Below are 23409 nucleotides of genomic sequence, written 5' to 3'. Positions count from 1 at the left end.
TTGATGTGATACAATTTATTAGATGCAGAAGCCCAGTGACGGCACAACGCACTGCAGCTTTTCAAATGATACAGTATATATATATATATATATATTCATCCTATATTCATTCCAATATTTATAATTGTCTTGAAAACGGTTTCAGACATATTTTTTTATATGAATTGAGAGAAAACAAAACAGAGATCATTATCCAGACTAGATAACTTGTTATTTCATATCATATTTGTCTGGTCAGTGTCAAGACAACATTTCACTGTTCTTTTTCAGAAAGATATGTACTACGACAATATGTAACAGACACTCTGTTATTTGAATGTAACACAGTTGGTGATGTAAGATAGTAAGTCGTGGTGCTTGTTTCCCAGAATCCCATGCAACCCAAAAGGTCATTATTAGACGAGGTCATGATAGTGTACAGAAACGACCACTTTACCAGTGTTCACTAATCAAACTCCATTTTAACACAGAAAGTCACCTTGGCCTCTGCTGGAATGTTGGTAGCCTATATGGCACAGATACATTTTTTTAATCAGGAAACTTAGACTGTTTTGCAGCAGGAAGCCCAATTCTGATATTTTTTCCCCACAAATTGCCCTTTTGACCAATCACATCAGAGCATTTCATGAGTTTAGACATCAGATACATTGAGACTGAGAGGATACTTTAGAATGCGTATGGCTTTCAGGCAGTAAACCAGGGTTGTTTTTGCATTGAACATAGCTATGGTGTAGCCTGCTTTTACAGCACATAACTGCTGTGCATTGTGGGTGTGGATATACCATTAACATTTCATGAGTTTAGACATCAGATACATTGAGACTGAGAGGATACTTTAGAATGCGTATGGCTTTCAGGCAGTAAACCAGGGTTGTTTTTGCATTGAACATAGCTATGGTGTAGCCTGCTTTTACAGCACATAACTGCTGTGCATTGTGGGTGTGGATATACCATTAACATACTGTAACAATGTGGATATGAGATTGACATCAGATATACAGTGGATCAGTGACAGATAAGGTTGAAGGTATATTTCAGTAACTAAGATAATACAGACAGTTTCATTGGGCTTATTCGTCGTACAGTCCTTTTACATGGGATTGGATTTCCGTAGGGATCCTGAGCTGTTGCTGGGTTCTGATGGTGGAAACAAGAGGAGGTGGTCATAAGCACAGTTGGTCAGGACTCAAAGACAACATATTAGGGGCATCACAATATGCTTTGGGCCTTACTTGTGGGGAAGTCTTGGTTAAACCTTTTCCTGTTCTGTGAACCTGATATCTGTCAGATAGAATAGTTGTTTTAGACAACAGCATGCGACAACAATAAGCATCAAAGCAAGCCAAAGAGGAACTGAGAAGGAGAGAACGGAGAATTATTGAACTGCACAACATACTCACCTTTTTCTTCCCTGAGGCACTTAGAGCAGCAAGTTTGTTCTCCAAATCAGACACCTAAGAGAGAAGGAAAAGACAGAAAGTACAAATTCTACCCCTTCTGAAGGAAAACAAGTTATCTGAAAATAATAGATATATCAACTAAACGAGCTCTTGTGTTTTATTGTTATTTCTTCATGCATCTCTGTAGGCCACAATGGTTCTTGGAAATCTACAGTTCACAGTGTGCTTTTCAGTCCATACAGCACATCCCTGTTGAGTAGAAAGCCTGCTCAGTAGAACCCGCAGTAGAGCCTCGTCACCTACCTCACTCTCAGTGCTCTGGACCCGATGTGCAGTCAGAGCCACCACGTCCTCCAGGTCAGACAGCTCCGAGTCTGTGGCCCCTCCGAAGCGGTTCTTGGCACTCTGCTCCAGATGCCTCAGCTTCTTCTCCAGATCAAAGGACTTCCCTGAGGTCATGTACACCTGGAACAGGGCACAGGACAACCACCACAAATGTACCCTTACAGACGAGCTGCTAACCAAACACCATTAGCAAGCTAACAGTTTCCAGACTGCTTGGAATACAAAGCGAATCTCTGCTTTAAGACAACACAAGACGTCTCTTCGCATGCTTTAAACAAAAGGCTCCAGACCTACACTTGACACACAGCTATTTTGATTGGATTATGATTGCTTGGGAGGAAAAGAGTGTGATTTTGAATCTTACATTTTCCTCAAGTTCCCTGTAAGACTCAGCTGCTTTCCTTACGTCAGCCACGTCAGTTATCATGGGGCTGTCATTAGACGTTATTGAGGGGAAGTACTCGTTCATCGCGCTTTCAGCAGCATTAATGGTTCTTAGAAACTCTTTGGTGATGTCACAGAGGGCCGCCGCGGTGGATCTCTGAAAGCCATGTAAGGGAACAGAAATGAGCTGGTGGGAAAGTACCTACGTCTCCTATATGTAGCCGAGGTGATTTGGAATCACACGTTCGTGATCAGGTAGCCCTGCCTGAGACTTGCTAGCCCAAATATCACCCTGAGACCACAAGGATTTTGTCTTGGTCTAATGGTGAAGACATTTACATTGACATTGCGGTCATTTAGCAAGAGACTCTTATCCAGACGGACTGACAGTTGGTGCAACCACATATCACAGTCATAGTAAGTCCAACTTTTCCTTAGTAAAGCAACTATCAGCAAAGTGCTGAAGTGCGAGTGAGAAAAGACAAGTGTGAGTATTAGTGCTAGAAAGAGTGTTAGGGATTGTTTTAAGATGTTAATTATGCGTGCGAAAGGTCCCTGGTTGGAGCCAATGATGTAAACCCTAGATAACTGACAGGGGGTGTTGATTTGAAGCCACCATACGGCCATTTTGGTACTCCCCCTGCATTTATTAATGTCTACATTAAGTATATTCTATTACAGACACTTTAATGCAAACGTTTAAATTACATTATGTGGGGCCTCCCAAGTGTCGCAGCTGTCTAAGGAACTGCGTCACAATGCTGGAGGCGTCACTACAGACCCGGGATCAATCCCAGGCTGTGTTGCAGCCGGCCGTGACCGGGAGACCCATGAGGCGGCGCACAATTGGCTCAGCGTCGTCCGGGTTAGGGGAGGGTTTGGCCGGCCGGGATGTCATTGTCCCATTGCGCTCTAGTGACTCATTGTGGAGGGTTAAGCGAGCAGTGTGTCAAGAAGCAGTGCAGCTTGGCATGGTCGTGTTTCGGAGGACGCATGGCTCTCGACCTTCCCCTCTCTCAAGTCCGTAGGGGAGTTGCAACGATGGGACAAGACTTACCACCAATTGGGGAGAAAAAGGGGTAAAATTATTATGTGAACTGAACATAAAAATACAAAATATTTTCCTTAAAATATTTGTTGTTGTTGTTGTACTAATGATACTGTCCCCACTACAACAGAGAAATACCTAAATACATGTTATTTTGTTCTTGAAACATTTTATTGAAATACTGTAGAATTCCATTAATTCCTATGTAGTTCTCCTATGTAGTTCTCCTATGTAGTTCTCCTATGTAGTTCTCCTATGTAGTTCTCCTATGTAGTTCTACTATGTAGTTCTCCTATGTAGTTCTCCTATGTGGTTCTCCTATGTAGTTCTCCTATGTAGTTCTCCTATGTAGTTCTCCTATGTAGTTCTCCTATGTAGTTCTCCTATGTAGTTCTCCTATGTGGTTCTCCTATGTAGTTCTCCTATGTAGTTATCCTATATAGTTCTACTATGTAGTTCTCCTATGTAGTTCTCCTATGTAGTTCTCCTATGTAGTTATCCTATGTAGTTCTCCTATGTAGTTTTCCTATATAGTTCTCCTATGTAGTTCTCCTATGTAGTTCTCCTATTTAGTTCTCCTATGTAGTTCTCCTATGTAGTTCTCCTATGTGGTTCTCCTATGTAGTTCTCCTATGTAGTTCTCCTATGTAGTTCTCCTATGTGGTTCTCCTATGTAGTTCTCCTATGTAGTTCTCCTATGTAGTTCTCCTATGTGGTTCTCCTATGTGGTTCTCCTATGTAGTTCTCCTATGTAGTTCTCCTATGTAGTTTTCCTATGGAAGAGTACCAATATGGAGGCAGGTGGCTTCAAAACATCTCATTGGCCATTACATAGCATCAGCAATCCAGGGTTTATACACATCATTGGTTGGATCCTATCACCTCCGCTACAGCTTTTTGGTGTGTGTCTGAGATGTAACAGGGTAACAGGACCCCCAAAATGTACCTGCTGAGCCTCGGTGGGCCCCTCATCGCTGGAGGAACTGAGGGGCTCTAGGGGGAGGACTGGGAGGTTACTCTTCACAGCGGCCCTCTTTAATAAAGGGGTCTTCTTCCCCCCTCCTGCTTCCTCGTCGGAGGACGGAACACTGATGTTCCCCGCCAGCTCGCTCAGCTTCCTCCTCAGCTTCTCCTCCTCTATCTGTGCAGCGGTCGGGGGCGTCTCCTGTGGATACAAACAGGATTGACTTACTAGACTATTTTCCATTTTGCTGCTAGTGGAACCTCGAGCCTCAACAGTGCATCTCCAGTGAACTCTGTTCTGGGCAGTTTTCTTGACTTTATTCCAGGTGGACAGAAACAGGGTTGGGGTCAGTTCCATCTAGGTTCTCGTCAGTTTAAGACTTGAATGTTTAGGAGTTGAATTGCTTATGTCTTAAGGAGAAATTCAACAAGGAGGAGTTGTAATGGAAACGAGCCCAACTCTAGTTGGGCAACAACAGGTTAAGGCCAGAGTTAGCTAACAAGTTACCCTTTGATAAACAGCTGTGATTCTCTCTAATATGATTATTCCAAGAAAGGGTTAGGCAATAAGAAGCTCTGTTAGGAGAGCAGTAGTAAGGTTTTTAACCCTTTCTTACCTCATCTTCGGGGGGTAGAGTCATCTTGGACTCCAGCCGGTTCAGGAGACTCTCTATGGCTGACATGCGCTTGTTTAGCGCATTGACCTGTATCACAATGACAGGAGAGGAGTGAGGTGAGACCAAGTGAGGTGAGACCAATACAAAATGACAGGAGAGGAGTGAGGTGAGACCAAGTGAGGTGAGACCAATACAAAATGACAGGAGAGGAGTGAGGTGAGACTAATACAAAATGACAGGAGAGGAATGAGGTGAGACCAATACAAAATGACAGGAGAGGAATGAGGTGAGACCAATACAAAATGACCGGGGAAGAATGAGGTGAGACCAATACAAAATGACAGGAGAGGAATGAGGTGAGACCAATACAAAATGACAGGAGAGGAATGAGGTGAGACCAATACAAAATGACAGGGGAAGAATGAGGTGAGACCAATACAAAATGTACATTGCATGAATCGAGACGCAAACCTGACACAAGGTTGGATATTGTATTACACCAGACTTGCATGGAGTAATCACTCAAAATAGACCTTCTAATCATTGGCTGAGCAGAGCAGCTGATTACACCCTATTCTACATCCTACAATCTAAGCTTGTTGCCATCAATCTCACACAAATTATCAATGAACCTACCAGGTACAACCCCAAAGCCATAAACACGGGCACCCTCATAGATATCAACCTAACCAACTTGCCCTCCAAAGACAATGGTCAGTGGTCAAACGACCTCCACTCATCACTGTCAAACGCTCCCTGAAACACTTCAGCAAGCATGCCTTTCTAATCGACCTGGCCGGGTATCCTGGAAGAATATTGACCTCATCCCTTCAGTTAGAGGATGCCTGGTTATTCTTTAAAAATGCCTTCCTCACCATCTCAAATAAGCATGCCACATTCAAAAAATGTAGAACCAGGAACAGATATAGCCCTTGGTTCTCTGCAGACCTGACTGCCCTTAACCAGCACAAAAACATCCTGTGGCGTTCTGCATTAGCATCGAACAGCCCCCGTGATATGCAACTTTTCGGTGAAGTAAGAAACCAATATACACAGGCATAGAAAAGCCAAGGCTAGCTTTTTCAAGCAGAAATTTGCTCCCTGCAACACAAACTCAAAAAGGTTCTGGGACACTGTAAATTCCATGGAGAATAAGAGCACCTCCTCCCAGCTGCCCATTGCACTGAGGATAGAAAACTCTGTCACCGCCGATAAATCCACCATAATTGAGAATTTCAATAAGCATTTTTCTACGTCTGGCCATGCTGTCCACCTGGCTACCGCTATCCCGGTCAACAGCACTGCACCCCCCACAGCAACTCGCCCAAGCCTTCCCCATTTCTCCTTCTCCCAAATCCAGTCAGCTGATGTTCTGAAAGAGCTGCAAAATCTGGACCCCTACAAATCAGCCGGGCTAGACAATATGGACCCTTTCTTTCTAAAATGATCTGCCTAAATTATTGCAACCCCTATTACTAGCCTATTCAACCTCTCTTTCGTGTCGTCTGAGATTCCCATAGATTGGAAAACAGCTGCGGTCATCCCCCTATTCAAAGGGGGGGACACTTTTGACCCAAACTGCTACAGACCTATATCTATCCTACCCTGCCTTTCTAAGGTCTGTGAAAGCCAAGTTAACAAACAGAATTCTGACCATTTTGAATCCCACCGTACCTTCTCTGCTATGCAATCTGGTTTCAGAGCTGGTCATGGGTGCACCTCAGTCACGCTCAAGGTCCTAAACGATATCTTAACCACCATCGATAAGAAACAATACTGTGCAGCCGTATTCATTGACCTGGCCAAGGCTTTCGACTCTGTCAATCACCACATCCTCATCAGCAGACTCAACAGCCTCAGTTTCTCAAACGATTGCCTCGCCTGGTTCACCAACTACTTTTCCGATAGAGTTCAGTGTGTCAAATCATAGAGTTCAGTGTGCCCTTCTTTGGACACTGTGTTAACTACCCTCCAGGTGAGCTTCAATGCCATACAACTCTCCTTCCGTAGCCTCTAACTGCTCTTAAATATAAGTAAAAAATAAATGCATGCTCTTTAACCGATCACTGCCTACACCTGCCCGCCCGTACAGCATCACTACTCTGGACGGTTCTGACTTAGAATATGTGGACAACTACAAATACCTAGGTGTCTGGTTAGACTGTAAACTCTCCTTTCAGACTCACATCAAACATTTCCAATCCAAAGTTAAATCTAGAATTAGCTTCCTATTTTGCAACAAAGCATCCTTCACTCATGCTGCCAAACATACCCTTGTAAAACTGACCATCCTACCGATCCTCGACTTTGGCGATGTCATTTACAAAATAGCCTCCAACACCCTACTCAACAAATTGGATGCAGTCTATCACACTGCCATCCGTTTTGTCACCAAAGCCCCATACACTACCCACCACTGCGACCTGTGCGCTCTCGTTGGCTGGCCCTCGCTTCATACTCGTCGCCAAACCCTCTGGTTCCAGGTCATCCACAAGACACTGCTAGGTAAAGTCCCACCTTATCTCAGCTCGCTGGTCACCATAGCAGCACCCACCCATAGCATGCACTCCAGCAGGTGTATTTCACTGGTCACCCCCAGGGCCAATTCCCCCTTTGGCCACCTCTCCTTCCAGTTCTCTGCTGCCAATGACTGGAATGAACTACAAAAATCTCTGAAACTGGAAACACTTATCTCCCTCACTAGCTATAAGCACCAGCTGTCAGAGCAGCTCACAGATCACTGCACCTGTACATAGCCCATCTATAAATAGCCCAAACAATTACCTCATCCCCTACTGTATTTATTTATTTATTTTGCTCCCTTGCACCCCAGTATTTCTACTTTGCACATTCACCTACTGCAAATCTACAATTCCAGTGTTTTACTTGCTATATTGTATTTACTTTGCCACCATGGCCTTTTATTGCCTTTACCTCCCTTCTCACCTCATTTGCTCACATCGTATATAGACTTGTTTCTACTGTATTATTGACTGTATGTTTGTTTTACTCCATGTGTAACTCTGTGTTGTTGTATGTGTCGAACTGCTTTGCTTTATCTTGGCCTGGTCGCAATTGTAAATGAGAACTTGATCTCAACTTGCCTACCTGGTTAAATAAAGGTAAAATAAAATAAAATACAAATTTAAAAAAATCTTTAATTATCCAAATCAAGAAACAAAGTTGTCTTTGTTCTGCTCTCTGAAGTTCAATCCACTAAAAACCCCAGCATGCATCACTTGAGACACACAACTTCCAATAAATACGTGTACAATGTAAATCAGCCCAACAGTGTTTGAAATCCATCTTCCCAGGCTTGAGTGGAAGGACAAGCCCACCCTTGTTTGTCAGTTAATGTGGCTCATTTTCTATGGTCAGGGTAGGTTAATAGTGAAGAGAGACGTCATCTGTCTCATGTCAGGGTAGTTTAATAGTGAAGAGAGACGTCATCTGCCTCATGTCAGGGTAGTTTAATAGTGAAGAGAGACGTCATCTGTCTCATGTCAGGGTAGTTTAATAGTGAAGAGAGACGTCATCTGTCTCATGTCAGGGTAGGTTAATAGTGAAGAGAGACGTCATCTGTCTCATGTCAGGGTAGTTTAATAGTGAAGAGAGACGTCATCTGTCTCATGTCAGGGTAGTTTAATAGTGAAGAGAGACGTCATCTGTCTCATGTCAGGGTAGTTTAATAGTGAAGAGGGACGTCATCTGTCTCATCTCTGTTTCAGCTCTATTTCACTCTCTCCTTCACACACACACACACACCAACACACATCCTACCGGTTGCTGTGTTGGGGCCTGCAGGTTCTCGTGAGAGCCAACTCGGCTGTAGGAAGGGCGTCGGCGATAGGGGGTCTGGTACATGGTGTTGCGCCCTCCCTCCTCCTCTTCTGACGTGTCCACATAGTGCTGGCGGTTCATAGAGGAGCTGATCTTGGATAGGGAGCGGGCACGCACCATCCCATACTGCCCATCGTCTGAGGACCATCGCTTTAGCTCAGGTTATATTACAAAATGTCAGTTTGGCGTGAGATTACTGTTGTTGTAGTATTGTAATGCCATTACATTGCAAACTAACCAGCTCTGATTTAATGTCTGTGTGTGTGTGGGAGTGTGTGTGTGCTTGTTGCTTACCAGGGCGCATGTTGTACCTATCCAGGCTCTTCCTACGGTTCATGCGGTGTTGTTGTTGCTGCATGGAATCCATGAACTCCATGTCACCCCGGTGACCACCACCTCGCTCCTCCTGGATCTGCTGTAGGTGACATAACCATCACAACCTTAAATAACCCCCTATTCCCACAATGCACTACTTTTGGCTAGTAGAAACCAGGACTGTTTTGTCCGTCTACCTGGTAGGATTGTCGACGAGAGTGAGTGCGAGAGTGGGGTGGAAAATACTCTTCTATATCCACATCCAAGTCCATGGGATGAACAGAGAGCAGGCGCTTGTTCTTTCGCATCTGACAGAACAACAGGATGGAGACATAAAGAGAAGTAGTGAGTCTGGGATATGATATCCAGTTTCTCAAGAACGATATTGAGAGGAGAAACTGTTTACCATTTTGTATCGCTGAGCTTCTGCTTCTGCATAGTCCTCATCATGACCATTGTACCTATCATCTACAGGGGAGAGAGGGAGAAGAAGGGGTGACTTGTTTTCTTCTCAAATTGTGTAACCCCGTGTTACTTTGCATATCATAGTGCTTATGCTGGTGTTGTCAACTCCGCTATATTATGCAAAAGTACCACAGGGTTAAGCAGTTTTCAGGTATGTTGAAATATTGATATATTTTTCCAATTGCCTTCGTCTATTCTACTTACTGCGGAAATCAGGCATGCTTTGTGTGTCACTGTCACGCCGGGCACCTGTGAAGACAGAGAGAAGTGATATTCTGTTATTAATAGTTATATAGACAGTACCAGTCACTCATTCCAAGATCTTTATTTTTACTATTTTATACATTGTACAATAATAGTGAAGACATCAAAACTATAAAATAACACATATGGAATCAAAATATATTTTATATTTGAGATTCTTCAAAGTTGCCGCCCTTTGCCTTGATGACAGCTTTGCACACTCTTGGCATTCTCTCAACCAGCTTCATGAGGTAGTAACCTGGAATACATTTCAATGAACAGGCGTTCCTTGTTATAAGTTCATTTGTGGAATTACTTTCCTTCTTAATGCGTTTGAGCCAATCAGTTGTGTTCTGACAAGGTAGGGGTGGTATACAGAAGCCCTATTTGGTAAAAGACCAAGTCCATATTATGGAAAGAACAGCTTAAATAAGCAACGAGAAACGACAGGACATCATTACTTTAGGACATGAAGGTCAGTCAACCCGGAAAATTTCAAGAACTTTGAAAGTTTCTTCAAGTGCAGTCGCAGAGACCATTAAGCGCTATGATGAAACTGGCTCTCATGATGACCGCCACAGGAAAGGAAGATCCAGAGTTACTTCTGCTGCAGAGGATATGTTCATTAGAGTGACCAGCCTCAGAAATTGCAGCCCAAATAAATGCTTCACAGAGTTCAAGTAACAGACACATCTCAACATCAACTGTTCAGAGGAGACTGAGGCCTTCACGGTCGAATTGCTGCAAAGAAACCACTACTAAAGGACACCAATAATAATAAGAGACTTGCTTGGGCCAAGAAACATGAGCAATGAACATTAGACCGTTGGAAATCTGTTCTTTGGTCTGTTGAGTCCAAATTTGAGATTTTTGGTTCCAATCGCCGCGTCTTTATGAGACGCAGAGTAGGTGAATGGATGATCTGGATGAATGGATGATCAAGGCACACTTAACCAGCATGGCTACCACAGCAGTCTGCAGCACTACGCCATCCCATCTGGTTTGCCCTTAGTGGGACCATCATTTGTTTTTCAACAGGACAATGACCCAAAACACACCTCCATTTGACCAAGAAGGAGAGTGATGGAGTGCTGCATCAGATGACCTGGCCTCCACAATCACCTGACCTCAACCGAATTGAAAAGGTTTGGGATGAGTTGGACCGCAGAGTGAAGGAAAAGCAGCCAACAAGTGCTCAGCATATGTGGGAACATATGTGTTGGAAAAGCATTCCAGGTGAAGCTGGTTGAGAGTGTGCAAAGCTGCCAAGAGTGTGCAAAGCTGTCATCAAGGCAAGAATCGAAAATATATTTTGATTTGTTTAACACTTTTTTGGTTACTACATGATTCCAGATTATTTCATAGTTTTGATGTCTTCGCTATTCTACAATGTAGAAAATAGTAAAAATAAAGAAAAACCCTTGAATGAGTAGGTGTGTCCAAACTTTTGACTGGTACTGTACTTCAAATCATCTCTTTGTCCTATGTGAGGTCTGGGTCAAGAGGACTGTTAGAATACAGAACAGACAACAGTCACTCAGTTCTAGAACACTGTTCCCAGTTCTAGAACGCTACATGTTACCATTAGTGGAGGCTGGTGGGAGGAGCTATAGGAGGACAGGCTCATTGTAATGGCTGGAATTGAATCAATGGAACGGAGTCAAACATGTGGTTTCCATATGTTTAATGTGTTTGATACCATTCCGTTTACAATGAGCCCGTCCTCCTATAGCTCCTCCCACCAGCTGCCAGTGGTGACCATATGTCATCATAGCATGGCTATGTCACCCCGGTGTCAAGTACAGGCCCTACCATGTGACTCTTCATTACAGCCAGCCATGTGTCACACTCCTGATCATTTGGTGACCAAAATGTGACACTTGGACACTCTCAACAACAACCACAACTGTAACATGTGATTACATTTAGAAGTATGCACAATTAATCAATAATCAAACAAAAAGAACCCACCCTCTCCATTAAGTCGCTTGTAAAGAGACTTCATCACCTTGGCACTGCCGAAGCGCTTGAAACGGGTGCGCACGTTGTCATGGTACCATCCCACTGTTCCAATTTTAAGGACCCTGCAAGGTAAACACAAGAGTCACTTCAGTCTCAATATGAACCCCATAGAGCTAGGAGAGTCACTCTAGTCTCAATATGAACCCCATAGAGCTAGGAGAGTCACTCCAGTCTCAATATGAACCCCATAGAGCTTGGAGAGTCACTCCAGTCTCAATATGAACCCCATAGAGCTAGGAGAGTCACTCCAGTCTCAATATGAACCCCATAGAGCTAGGAGAGTCACTCCAGTCTCAATATGAACCCCATAGAGCTAGGAGAATCACTCCAGTCTCAATATGAACCCCATAGAGCTAGGAGAGTCACTCCGGTCTCAATATGAACCCCATAGAGCTAGGAGAATCACTCCAGTCTCAATATGAACCCCATAGAGCTAGGAGAGTCACTCCAGTCTCAATATGAACCCCATCATCAATAGAATGTATATGAACCCCATAGAGCTAGGAGAGTCACTCCAGTCTCAATATGAACCCCATAGAGCTAGGAGAGTCACTCCAGTCTCTATATGAACCCCATAGAGCTAGGAGAGTCACTCCAGTCTCAATATGAACCCCATCATCAATGGAATGTATATGAACCCCATAGAGCTAGAATAGTTTCCTGACCATGTCACCTGAACAGGACTCTTGGCCCTATTCTCTATAACTATATATTATTACTAGCCTTCTAAGAGTTGGCCCTACTATAACTATATATTATTACTATCCTTCTAAGAGTTGGCCCTCTTCTCTAACTATATATTATTACTAGCCTTTTAAGAGTTGGCCCTCTTCTCTGACTGCCTGAAGCTTCATAATGATACAGATGATCTGGGTTCAAGACCTGGTCAGTCAAACACGATTGCAAATGTTTCCAAACCCATCTGTTATTACTGTGTTCAGGAGAATCTCTTAATGCTGTGTGTTCAGGATGCCTTGACACCCACGGCCCCCACCTTGTCATACGACAGGGGTCGCACACCCAGCCGTGATCCTTCTTGTTGTAGCGGCTGCATGCCTTGCAGGTGTACATCTTACAGTCTATGCACTGACGCTTACTGTTGACCAGGAACTTGAAGGGCTGCAGACAGCGGATACAGTGAGAGTCTACCAGGGTGGTCTGAGTACCCAGCAGCTCAATCTTAGTGTCCTCCTTCTCTATCTTAGTCTTTAGGTCCCTAGAGGATAGGGGGGGATAGGAGAGGAGGGGAAGGGAGGGAGGAGGAGAAGAGCGGAGAAGAGGGGATGGGAGGGGAGGGGAGGAGAAGAGGGGAGAGGAGTGGAGAGGAGAGGAGGGGAAGAAGAGGAGAGGAGAAGGAGGAGGGGAGGGGAGGGGAGGGGAGGGGAGGGGAGGGGAGGGGAGGGGATAGAGAAGTGATGAAATCATTATACAGTATATGGAATGAAATCATTATACAGTAGATTAGTATATATCAAGTCAAATAAAATTGTATTAGTCACTTGCGCCGAATACAACAGGTGTAGTAGAGCTTACAGTGAAATGCTGAATACAACAGGTGTAGTAGAGCTTACAGTGAAATGCTGAATACAACAGGTGTAGTAGAGCTTACAGTGAAATGCTGAATACAACAGGTGTAGTAGAGCTTACAGTGAAATGCTGAATACAACAGGTGTAGTAGACCTTACAGTGAAATGCTGAATACAACAGGTGTAGTAGAGCTTACAGTGAAATGCTGAATACAACAGGTGTAGTAGAGCTTACAGTGAAATGCTGAATACAACAGGTGTAGTAGAGCTTACAGTGAAATGCTGAATACAACAGGTATAGTAGAGCTTACAGTGAAATGCTGAATACAACAGGTGTAGTAGAGCTTACAGTGAAATGCTGAATACAACAGGTGTAGTAGAGCTTACAGTGAAATGCTGAATACAACAGGTGTAGTAGAGCTTACAGTGAAATGCTGAATACAACAGGTGTAGTAGAGCTTACAGTGAAATGCTGAATACAACAGGTGTAGTAGAGCTTACAGTGAAATGCTGAATACAACAGGTGTAGTAGAGCTTACAGTGAAATGCTGAATACAACAGGTGTAGTAGAGCTTACAGTGAAATGCTGAATACAACAGGTGTAGTAGAGCTTACAGTGAAATGCTGAATACAACAGGTGTAGTAGACCTTACAGTGAAATGCTTTACTTACGAGCCCCTAAACAACAATGCAGTTTCAAAAAAATACAGATAAAAATAAGAGTTAAAGTAACAAGTCATTAAAGAGTAAATGAATTAACAAGAGCAGCAGTAAAATAACAATAGCGAGACAATACAAGGAGGTACCGATACAGAGTCAATGTGCCGGGGCACCCGTTAGTTGAGGTAGTATGTACATGTAGGTAGAGTTATTAAAGGCACTATGCATAGATGACAACAGAGAGTAGCAGTGGTGTAAAGGGGGGGGGGGGGGGCAATGCAAATAGCCATTTGACTAGATGTTCAGGAGTCTCCAGGATCCAGTTACAGAGGTGGTGTTTAGGTGTTTAGTCCCAAGGTCCTTAGCTTATTGATGAGCTTTGAGGGCACTACGGTGTTGAGTGCTGAGCTGTAGTCAATGAATAGCATTCTCACATTTTTATTTTATTTTATTTATTTCATCTTTATTTAAACAGGTAGGCTAGTTGAGAACAATTTCTCATTTACAATTGCGACCTGGCCAAGATAAAGCAAAGTAGTTTGACACATACAACAGCACAGTTCGTTCCAGTCATTGGCAGCAGAGAACTGGAAGGAAAGGCGGCCAAAGGGGGTGACCAGTGAGATACACCTGTTGGAGCGCGTGCTACGGGTGGGTGACCAGTGAGCTGAGATAAGGCGGGGCTTTACCTAGCAAAGACTTGTAGATGACCTGGAGCTAGTGGGATAGGCGACGAGTATGAAGCGAGGGCCAGCCAACGAGAGCATACAGTTCGCAGTGGTCGGTAATATATGGGGCTTTGGTGACAAAACGGATGGCACTGTGATAGACTGCATCCAATTTGTTGAGTAGAGTGTTGGAGGCTATTTTGTAAATGACATCGCCGAAGTCGAGGATCGGTAGGATGGTCAGTTTAACGAGGGTATTTGTACTTGTCGACATAGTCTAAGTCAGAACCATTCAGAGTAGTGATGCTGGATGGGCGGACAGGTGCGGGCAGCGATCGGTTGAAGAGCATGCATTTAGTTTTACTTGCATTTAAGAGTAGTTGGAGGCCACGGAAGGAGAGTTGTATGGCATTGAAGCTCGTCTGGAGGTTAGATAACACGGTGTCCAAAGAAGGGCCAGAAGTATACAGAATGATGTAGTCTGCATAGAGGTGGATCAGAGACTCACCAGCAGCAAGAGCAATATCATTGATGTATACAGAGAACGGCCTGAGAATTGAACCCTGTGGCACCCCATAGAGACTGCCAGAGGTCCGGACAACAGGTCCTCCGATTTGACACACTGAACTCTATCAGAGAAGTAGTTGGTAAACCAGGCGAGGCAGTCATTTGAGAAATCAAGGCTGTTGAGTCTGCCGATAAGAATGTGGTGATTGAAAGAGTCGAAAGCCTTGGCCAGGTCGATAAATAAGGCTGCACAGTAATGTAATTTATCGATGGAGGTTATGATATAATTTAGGACCTTGAGCGTGGCTGAGGTGCAACCATGACCAGCTCTGAAACCAGATTGCATAGTGGAGAAGGTACGGTGAGATTCAAAATGATCAGTAATCTGTTTGTTAACTTGGCTTTCGAAGACCTTAGAAAGGCAGGGTAGGATAGATATACTGTAGGTCTGTAGCAGTTTGGGTCTAGAGTGTCTCCCCTTTGAAGAGGGGGATGATCGCGGCAGCTTTCCAATCTTTGGGAATCTCAGACGATACTAAAGAGAGGTTGAACAGGCTAATAATAGGGGTTGCAATAATTTTGGCAGATAATTTTACAAAGAGAGGATCCAGATTGTCTAGCAGATTGTAGCCGAGTGATCATAGGGGTCCAGTGAGTAGTTAGGCTGGCTGGAGAGACGGCGATTCAGACAGCTAACAGGCCGAGGCTAGCAAGCTTGCAGAAGGCCTTAGAGGGACGGAGGAAGTCTGTTATAGCCTCCTCGTGCGGTTACATCGATAGACCAGTCGTGATGGATTAGTAGAGTTCCGTGTAGCAAAGGGGTCCAGTCCAACTGGCAAAATCGGTATAGTGGCCCAAGAAATTCAGCTAGCCGGGAGATATGCCTAGCATGGGCTAGCTCCAGGCTAATTGGTGCTTGCTTCGGGACAGAGACATTAGCGAGATTGCATCTAGCTAGCTGTGATGATCCAGGTGAAAAGGTTCAGAGCTTGCGATAGGAATCCAGGGATATGGAGAGAAAATAGGTCCATTATGCTCTGGTTTGAATCGAGTTGTGCAAACTGGCAAGAGTTTTCCGAGCTATAGGTTAGCTGATGACCGCTAGCAGTGGTTAGCTGACTACTAGCTAGTAGTTAGTTAGCTGGCTAGCTTCTGTTGGGGGATTCCGTTTCAGAAGTAAAGAAAAATACTTTAGAAACAAAGCAGATCCACACCACATTTGGTGAGGCGTGTTGCAGGAGAGAATTTTGAAGTTGAGGTTTAAAAAAAATATATTTGTGACGAATAATATATAAAAAGATATATACATGGGACATGACAAGACGAGGACAAAGACATCTGACTGCTACACCATCTTGGAAACACATAGGTGTTCCTTTTGTCCAGGTGGGAAAGGGCATTGTGGAGTGCAGTAGAGATTGCATCATCTATGGATCCGTTGGGGCGGTATACAAATTGGAGTGGGTCTAGGGTTTCTGGGATGATGGTATTGATGTGAGCCATGACCAGCCTTTCAATGCACTTCATGGCTTCAGAAGTGAGTGCTACGGGTTGGTAGTCATTTAGGGAGGTTACCTTAGTGTTCTTGGGCACAGGCACTATGGTGGTCTGCTTAAAATATGTTGGTATTACAGACTCAGACAGGGAGAGGTTGAAAATGTCAGTGAAGATACTTGGCAGTTGGTCAGCGCATGCTTGCAGTACATGTCCTGGTAATCTGTCTGGCCCTCCGGCCTTGTGAATGTTGATCTGTTTAAAGGTCTTACTCACGTCGGCTGCGGAGTGCGTGATCACAGAGTCTTCAGGAACAGCTGGTGCTCTCATGCATGTTTCAGTGCTATTTGCCTAAATCGAGCATAGAAGTAGTCTGGTAGGCTTGTGCCATTGGGCAGCTCTTGGCTGTGCTTCCCTTTGTAGTAATGGTTTGCAAGCCCTGCCACATCCGACGAGCAACGAGCCGGTGTAGTACGACTTGATCTCAGTCCTGTATTGACGCTTTTCCTGTTTGATGGTTTGTCAGAGGCCATAGCAGGATTTCTTATAAGCTTCAGGGTTAGAGTCCCACTCCTTGAAAGCGGCAGCTCTAGCCTTTAGCTTAGTGCGGATGCTGCCTGAAATCCATGGCTTCTGGTTGGCGTATGTACGTACGGTCGCTGTGGGGACGAAGTCATCGATGCACTCAATTCCCTCAGGGGAATCCCGGAACATATTCCAGTCTGTGATAGCAAAACAGTGCTGTAGCGTAGCATCTGCTTCATCTGACCACTTTTTTGTTATTTTTCCTCTGGTTGCACATTTAACATGCTGATACAAATTTGGTAAAACGGATTTAAGTTTCCCTGCATTAAAGTCCCCGCTACTAGGAGCGCCGCCTCTAGGTGAGCGTTTTCTTGTTTGCTTATGGCGGAATACAGCTCATTCAATGCTGTCTTAGTGCCAGCCTCTGACTGTGGTGGTATGTAAACAACTACGACGAATACAGATGAAATCTCTCTCGGTAGGTAGTGTGGTTTACAGCGTATCCATACTCTACCTCAGGAAAGCAATAGTTCAAGACTTCCTTAGATATCGTGCACCAGCTGTTATTTACAAAAATACGTAGTCCGCCGCCCATTGTCTTCCCAGACGCCGCTGTTCTATCCTGCCGGTGTGTCGTATAATCAGCCAGCTGTATTTTTATATTGTCATCGTTCAGCCATGACTCCGTGAACCATAAGATGTTTTTAATATCCTATTGGTAGTTTAATCTTCCGCGTAACTCATTGATTTTATTCTCCAATGACTGCACGTTTGCTAGCAGAATGGAGGGAAGTGGAAGTTTATTCGATCGCCTGGGAAATCTTAGAAGGCAGCCCGCCCTTCGGCCCCTCTTTCTCCGCCTCCTCTTCACACAGATCACAGGGAACGGGGCCTGTTCCTTGAGGAAGCAGTATATCCTTCGCGTCGGGTTCGTCAGAGTCGTGAAAGGGAAAAAAGGATTCTGCCAGTCCGTGGTGAGTAATCACAGTCCTGATGTCTAGAAGTTATTTTTGGTCATAAGACATGGTAGCAGCAACATTATGTATAAAATAAGTAAAGGAAGAAGTTACAAACAACGCAAATAAACTAACAAAAACAGTACAACATATACAGTAGATTAGTATATAGCATTAAATCATTATACAGTAGATTAGTATATAGCATTAAATCAATATACAGTAGATTAGTATATAGCATTAAATCATTATACAGTAGATTAGTATATAGCATTAAATCAATATACAGTAGATTAGTATATAGCATTAAATCAATATACAGTAGATTAGTATATAGCATTAAATCAATATACAGTAGATTAGTATATAGCATTAAATCAATATACAGTAGATTAGTATATAGCATTAAATCATTATACAGTAGATTAGTATATAGCATTAAATCAATATACAGTAGATTAGTATATAGCATTAAATCAGTATACAGTAGATTAGTATATAGCATTAAATCAATATACAGTAGATTAGTATATAGCATTAAATCAGTATACAGTAGATTAGTATATAGCATTAAATCAATATACAGTAGATTAGTATATAGCATTAAATCATTATACAGTAGATTAGTATATAGCATTAAATCAATATACAGTAGATTAGTATATAGCATTAAATCAGTATACAGTAGATTAGTATATAGCATTAAATCAATATACAGTAGATTAGTATATAGCATTAAATCATTATACAGTAGATTAGTATATAGCATTAAATCAGTATACAGTAGATTAGTATATAGCATTAAATCAATATACAGTAGATTAGTATATAGCATTAAATCAGTATACAGTAGATTAGTATGTAGCATTAAATCAATATACAGTAGATTAGTATATAGCATTAAATCAATATACAGTAGATTAGTATATAGCATTAAATCAATATACAGTAGATTAGTATATAGCATTAAATCAGTATACAGTAGATTAGTATATAGCATTAAATCATTATACAGTAGATTAGTATATAGCATTAAATCAATATACAGTAGATTAGTATATAGCATTAAATCAATATACAGTAGATTAGTATATAGCATTAAATCATTATACAGTAGATTAGTATATAGCATTAAATCAATATACAGTAGATTAGTATATAGCATTAAATCAATATACAGTAGATTAGTATATAGCATTAAATCAGTATACAGTAGATTAGTATGTAGCATTAAATCAATATACAGTAGATTAGTATATAGCATTAAATCAATATACAGTAGATTAGTATATAGCATTAAATCAGTATACAGTAGATTAGTATATAGCATTAAATCATTATACAGTAGATTAGTATATAGCATTAAATCAATATACAGTAGATTAGTATATAGCATTAAATCAATATACAGTAGATTAGTATATAGCATTAAATCAATATACAGTAGATTAGTATATAGCATTAAATCAGTATACAGTAGATTAGTATATAGCATTAAATCATTATACAGTAGATTAGTATATAGCATTAAATCAATATACAGTAGATTAGTATATAGCATTAAATCAATATACAGTAGATTAGTATATAGCATTAAATCATTATACAGTAGATTAGTATATAGCATTAAATCAATATACAGTAGATTAGTATATAGCATTAAATCAGTATACAGTAGATTAGTATATAGCATTAAATCATTATACAGTAGATTAGTATATAGCATTAAATCAGTATACAGTAGATTAGTATATAGTATTAAGAAGATAACATTAAGTCCCTGTTAACTCCATGGATTATAATAAATCAGTTTAAAATCGGCTCTGTGGAATCATGCATGCAGAATCACACTTATAATGTACCATTCTGTTCTGGTCAGTTTCAGCAGGGACTACATTACATAACTTATCAAGAACATTTAACACAATGTCCTTCTGACAGTTTGTGAATAAAATAAAAGTGATGTCTGGCAGGAAGTCTATTTTCCTTTAAAAGTATGACAAGATGAGGAAGACAGACAGAGGAGTCTTTGTGTCCCAGAGAGAATAGGCCTCTTGGCAACTTGTTTTCCCTGGGACAGAGTACAGGCAGGACGGGCCTTGTGACTAAGCCATGATCACTGTGATGAGCTGACTCACAACAGCAGGCCTGTTTCACACTTACATTCCTGAAGCCTGAACACACTTACACACACACAGACACACACAGACACACACACACACACACACACACACACACACACACACACACACACACACACACACACACACACAGTGGAAAACATATGTCTAATATATAGATCGCTGAGGACCCCAGTGTGATCGACTCGTATGGAATCTATAGTGTTGGCATTCAGATAAGAGACAGACAATAAGTATCCAATGTTGTAGAGTCCTAAATGCTGTCAGCGTAAGACTTCATGATTTTATATGTCACATACAGACAAGGAGTTTGTTATGTCAGATATGCTATTGAAAAACGCATCCAAGCCTTCCACCCTTCAACATTGATTCAATTTAACATTTTCTCACTAAACCTCTGAAATATGATATTGAACCTTTTTGAAAAGTGACCTACCCCAGTCTCTCTTCTTCTATCTTCCTGAGGGTGAAGTCTCTCTGTATGACCTCCCAGACGTGCTTGGCCTCGTCGTCTGAAAGCGCGGTCAGGTCCATGGTTATGGAGAATATGAACCAGTACTCTACAGCAACACAGAGATGGTCCCTGTAAAGTAACCAAAACTAGTGAGAATATGGTCCCTGTAAAGTAACCAAAACTAGTGAGAATATGGTCCCTGTAAAGTAACCAAAACTAGTGAGAATATGGTCCCTGTAAAGTAACCAAAACTAGTGAGAATATGGCTTCTGTAAAGTAACCAAAACTAGTGAGAATATGGTCCCTGTAAAGTAACCAAAACTAGTGAGAATATGGTCCCTGTAAAGTAACCAAAACTAGTGAGAATCCTGAAGGTTTATCACCCATGTACCCAAGCCAACACAAAATAAGGATACATTGACACCCCTGATAAATGTCCACTTACTCCACAGGGTGACCAGATTAGCCCGGTTGACTAGACTGACCACTCATCTTAACATCGTTTTACTGTGAGTGCAGCCAGCGGTCAGTCTAGTCAACCAGAATATATCACCAGATTGATTTGAGTAGATTTTCTAATTCGTGTTTATACATTTTCTTGTACTTACTTTTCTAAAGAAAAATACGCTGCATGGAAATTAAATCCGTAAGCTACAAAAACCATCATCTTTGATTTAGCATATTAATATCATGAATTACCTTTACGCCCGGCGCAGAGCAGACAGCTGTGAGGTCAGCTGTTAATTCCCTGGAGTTGAGGCAACACATCTGCGAATGGCCTGAAGAAGTCGGTTGTTCATCACATGCTCTGAGTCTCACAGAAGAGAGAGGATGAGCGAGCTTCTCACCCCTCCTCCAACTCCAAGTAGTTTTAACAACTAAATAACAGGTCAAAATGGCCTGTATTTTTGCCAAATTTGAATTCAGTCATAATATACTGATGTAAGTGCCTCGGATGGCAGTAACACCTAAAAGATACCAAAATAACATCATATCAGTAAGTATGTTTTCTCCAACAGAGTAAATATGAGTACAGCTATTAGAAAACAAAATATTTTCCTGATCAATGAATAAGGACACTTGTGTAATAGGCATTCCATAAGCTATTTTAAATAGCATGTGTTAGAATTATGTGAATATGAATAAATTCATCAGAATATTTTTTTGAATGAAAATATGTCAATCATTATTTGAATATGTTCTTTAACCCGTTGTATATTTAATTAAGTGATAATGCCCTCGAAGCCAGTGTTTGGAGGATATATTAGCACGGTTTGGCAACTTTGCCCATGCCAATATATCCTCCAAACACCGACTTCTCAGGCTTTACCACTTCATTAAATGTCTGCATTATTCTACCTGTTTCAACACAGACCACTGACTCCTTGTGTTGCTATAATACCCCCTAAACTAGGCTTGAGTTTCACTCACTCATAATCCTATTTTTACCTCTCACTGCACATTGGTGACTGCACTCTCACTGCACTCTTGGTGTGAAAAGCTATTTTGAACAGTGATAAGTTACAACCATCAAATAGAGCATCAACAACATGAAGGCCTTTATTGTTGACAGTGTGCTGGAGAAAGGTGCCCTTAGCAGCATAAAGATAGCACTGGCTGTCCACACAGAGGGAAGAGGGCACATTAGCCCAGTCAGGAAGACTTCGTTTCTGGAAACTTGATTCCTTTCCCCTGTATTTGATGGCAACTTATTGTGGAGGACAGGATACAGATGTAAGATCTTAATCTGATCACCCTGTTGCAAGAGAACTTTCCTGCAATGCAGGAAATATACAACTTGTAGTTCATTTGAAGTTTAAAAAACGCTTCTGATGTTTGTAATTTCCACTTTTCAGACTTGATTTTCCCTTACGAAAAATGTATGAACTCATACAAAAATTGACATTAATTAGATTCCACATAATCATTCACATTTCCTGTTGCTGCAGGATTATTTTCCTGCTGTAGCAAACTGGCTCAAATGAAGATCCTACATCTGTAGGTCAAAGTACTATGGTGAAAACAAGGTAGAGCTACTGTATGGATCGGCAGTGGAGGCTCGGCTACGATCTGGAAACTTCTGATCTGCAAGGGCAGGGTGTGCCAGATCATTTTATTAACAACAGTGGGGAAATCACTGTCCTCCTGGTGTTGAAACAAATCAAATAAATCAACAGCAATTAAAGAATATTGACACTCAACAACAACAAATAGCAAAGTGTCTCCTGCTACATCTTCATGAGGATGCAAAACACATCATCATCATGATGTGGCAACTGACATTTCGCTTCACTGCTGACATGCAAAAGATTTTGGGACTAAAATACAAAAATATAGTTTTTCAACAAAAACATTCCTTCAACAGTAATTCATATAAATGTACTGTATGATATTTTATCAGTAAAGGACTCAACCATGCATGCTGGCTAGGTTTGGTCATTGAGACAGTATGCTGTAGTTGTCGTTTCAAGGGCCAAACACAAGCTTTGAAGGTCTGAAAGGTCCTTACACATTATGTGGTCCTCTTTTAGTCCCCGACTCCCTGCAACCATCCGTCTAACTAAAGCATTGGCCCACTTCCTGGCTTAACAGGGGCAGTCTGATTCAAGGCTCTAAAATTAGCAGCCGGCAGGGCACTGGTAGCCTTTCAGGGGATGTCCAGCTCTTATTTAGTAAAACTCTGCATTGCTATGGCTGCTACACTTAGAAGTGCTGATCTATGATCAGGACCCCTCTGTCCATGTCATATTACTCATTATAATCTAAAAGCCCAAACTGATCATATATCAGCACTCTTACTTTGGTCCAGCTCTTATTTAGTAAGACTCTGCATTGC

At 42.0% G+C, this 23409-nt stretch overlaps 1 protein-coding gene across 3 annotated transcripts; it reads right to left on the bottom strand.

Moving 5' to 3' along the window:
* LOC109876562 (melanophilin) lies at nucleotides 1–23175 on the bottom strand. 3 transcript variants are annotated; one of them, XM_031813661.1, is made up of 17 exons: nucleotides 23083–23175; nucleotides 21273–21541; nucleotides 20556–20702; nucleotides 12637–12858; nucleotides 11592–11704; nucleotides 9582–9626; nucleotides 9319–9380; nucleotides 9110–9220; nucleotides 8892–9009; nucleotides 8538–8734; nucleotides 4758–4844; nucleotides 4124–4342; nucleotides 2110–2286; nucleotides 1704–1865; nucleotides 1401–1454; nucleotides 1233–1281; nucleotides 1–1137 (listed from the first exon to the last, which is right to left on the bottom strand). In XM_031813661.1, exons 3-17 carry the CDS (start codon nucleotides 20651–20653, stop codon nucleotides 1091–1093), a joined length of 1761 nt encoding a protein of 586 aa, XP_031669521.1. In that variant the 5' UTR covers nucleotides 20654–20702; nucleotides 21273–21541; nucleotides 23083–23175; the 3' UTR covers nucleotides 1–1090. The 3 variants fall into 3 exon arrangements, with proteins under 3 accessions (XP_031669521.1, XP_031669520.1, XP_031669522.1); XM_031813660.1 differs by having other exon boundaries at nucleotides 8892–9012; nucleotides 23083–23174; XM_031813662.1 differs by lacking the exon at nucleotides 2110–2286 and having other exon boundaries at nucleotides 8892–9012; nucleotides 23083–23172.
* Nucleotides 23176–23409: the final 234 nt, after the last annotated feature.

The sequence above is a fragment of the Oncorhynchus kisutch genome, unplaced genomic scaffold (assembly GCF_002021735.2).
Source record: "Oncorhynchus kisutch isolate 150728-3 unplaced genomic scaffold, Okis_V2 Okis05a-Okis16b_hom, whole genome shotgun sequence".
In the NCBI taxonomy this organism is placed as follows: domain Eukaryota; kingdom Metazoa; phylum Chordata; class Actinopteri; order Salmoniformes; family Salmonidae; genus Oncorhynchus; species Oncorhynchus kisutch.
Note: the sequence above shows the minus strand (reverse complement) of the source record. Positions and strands in the feature narration are given on the sequence as shown.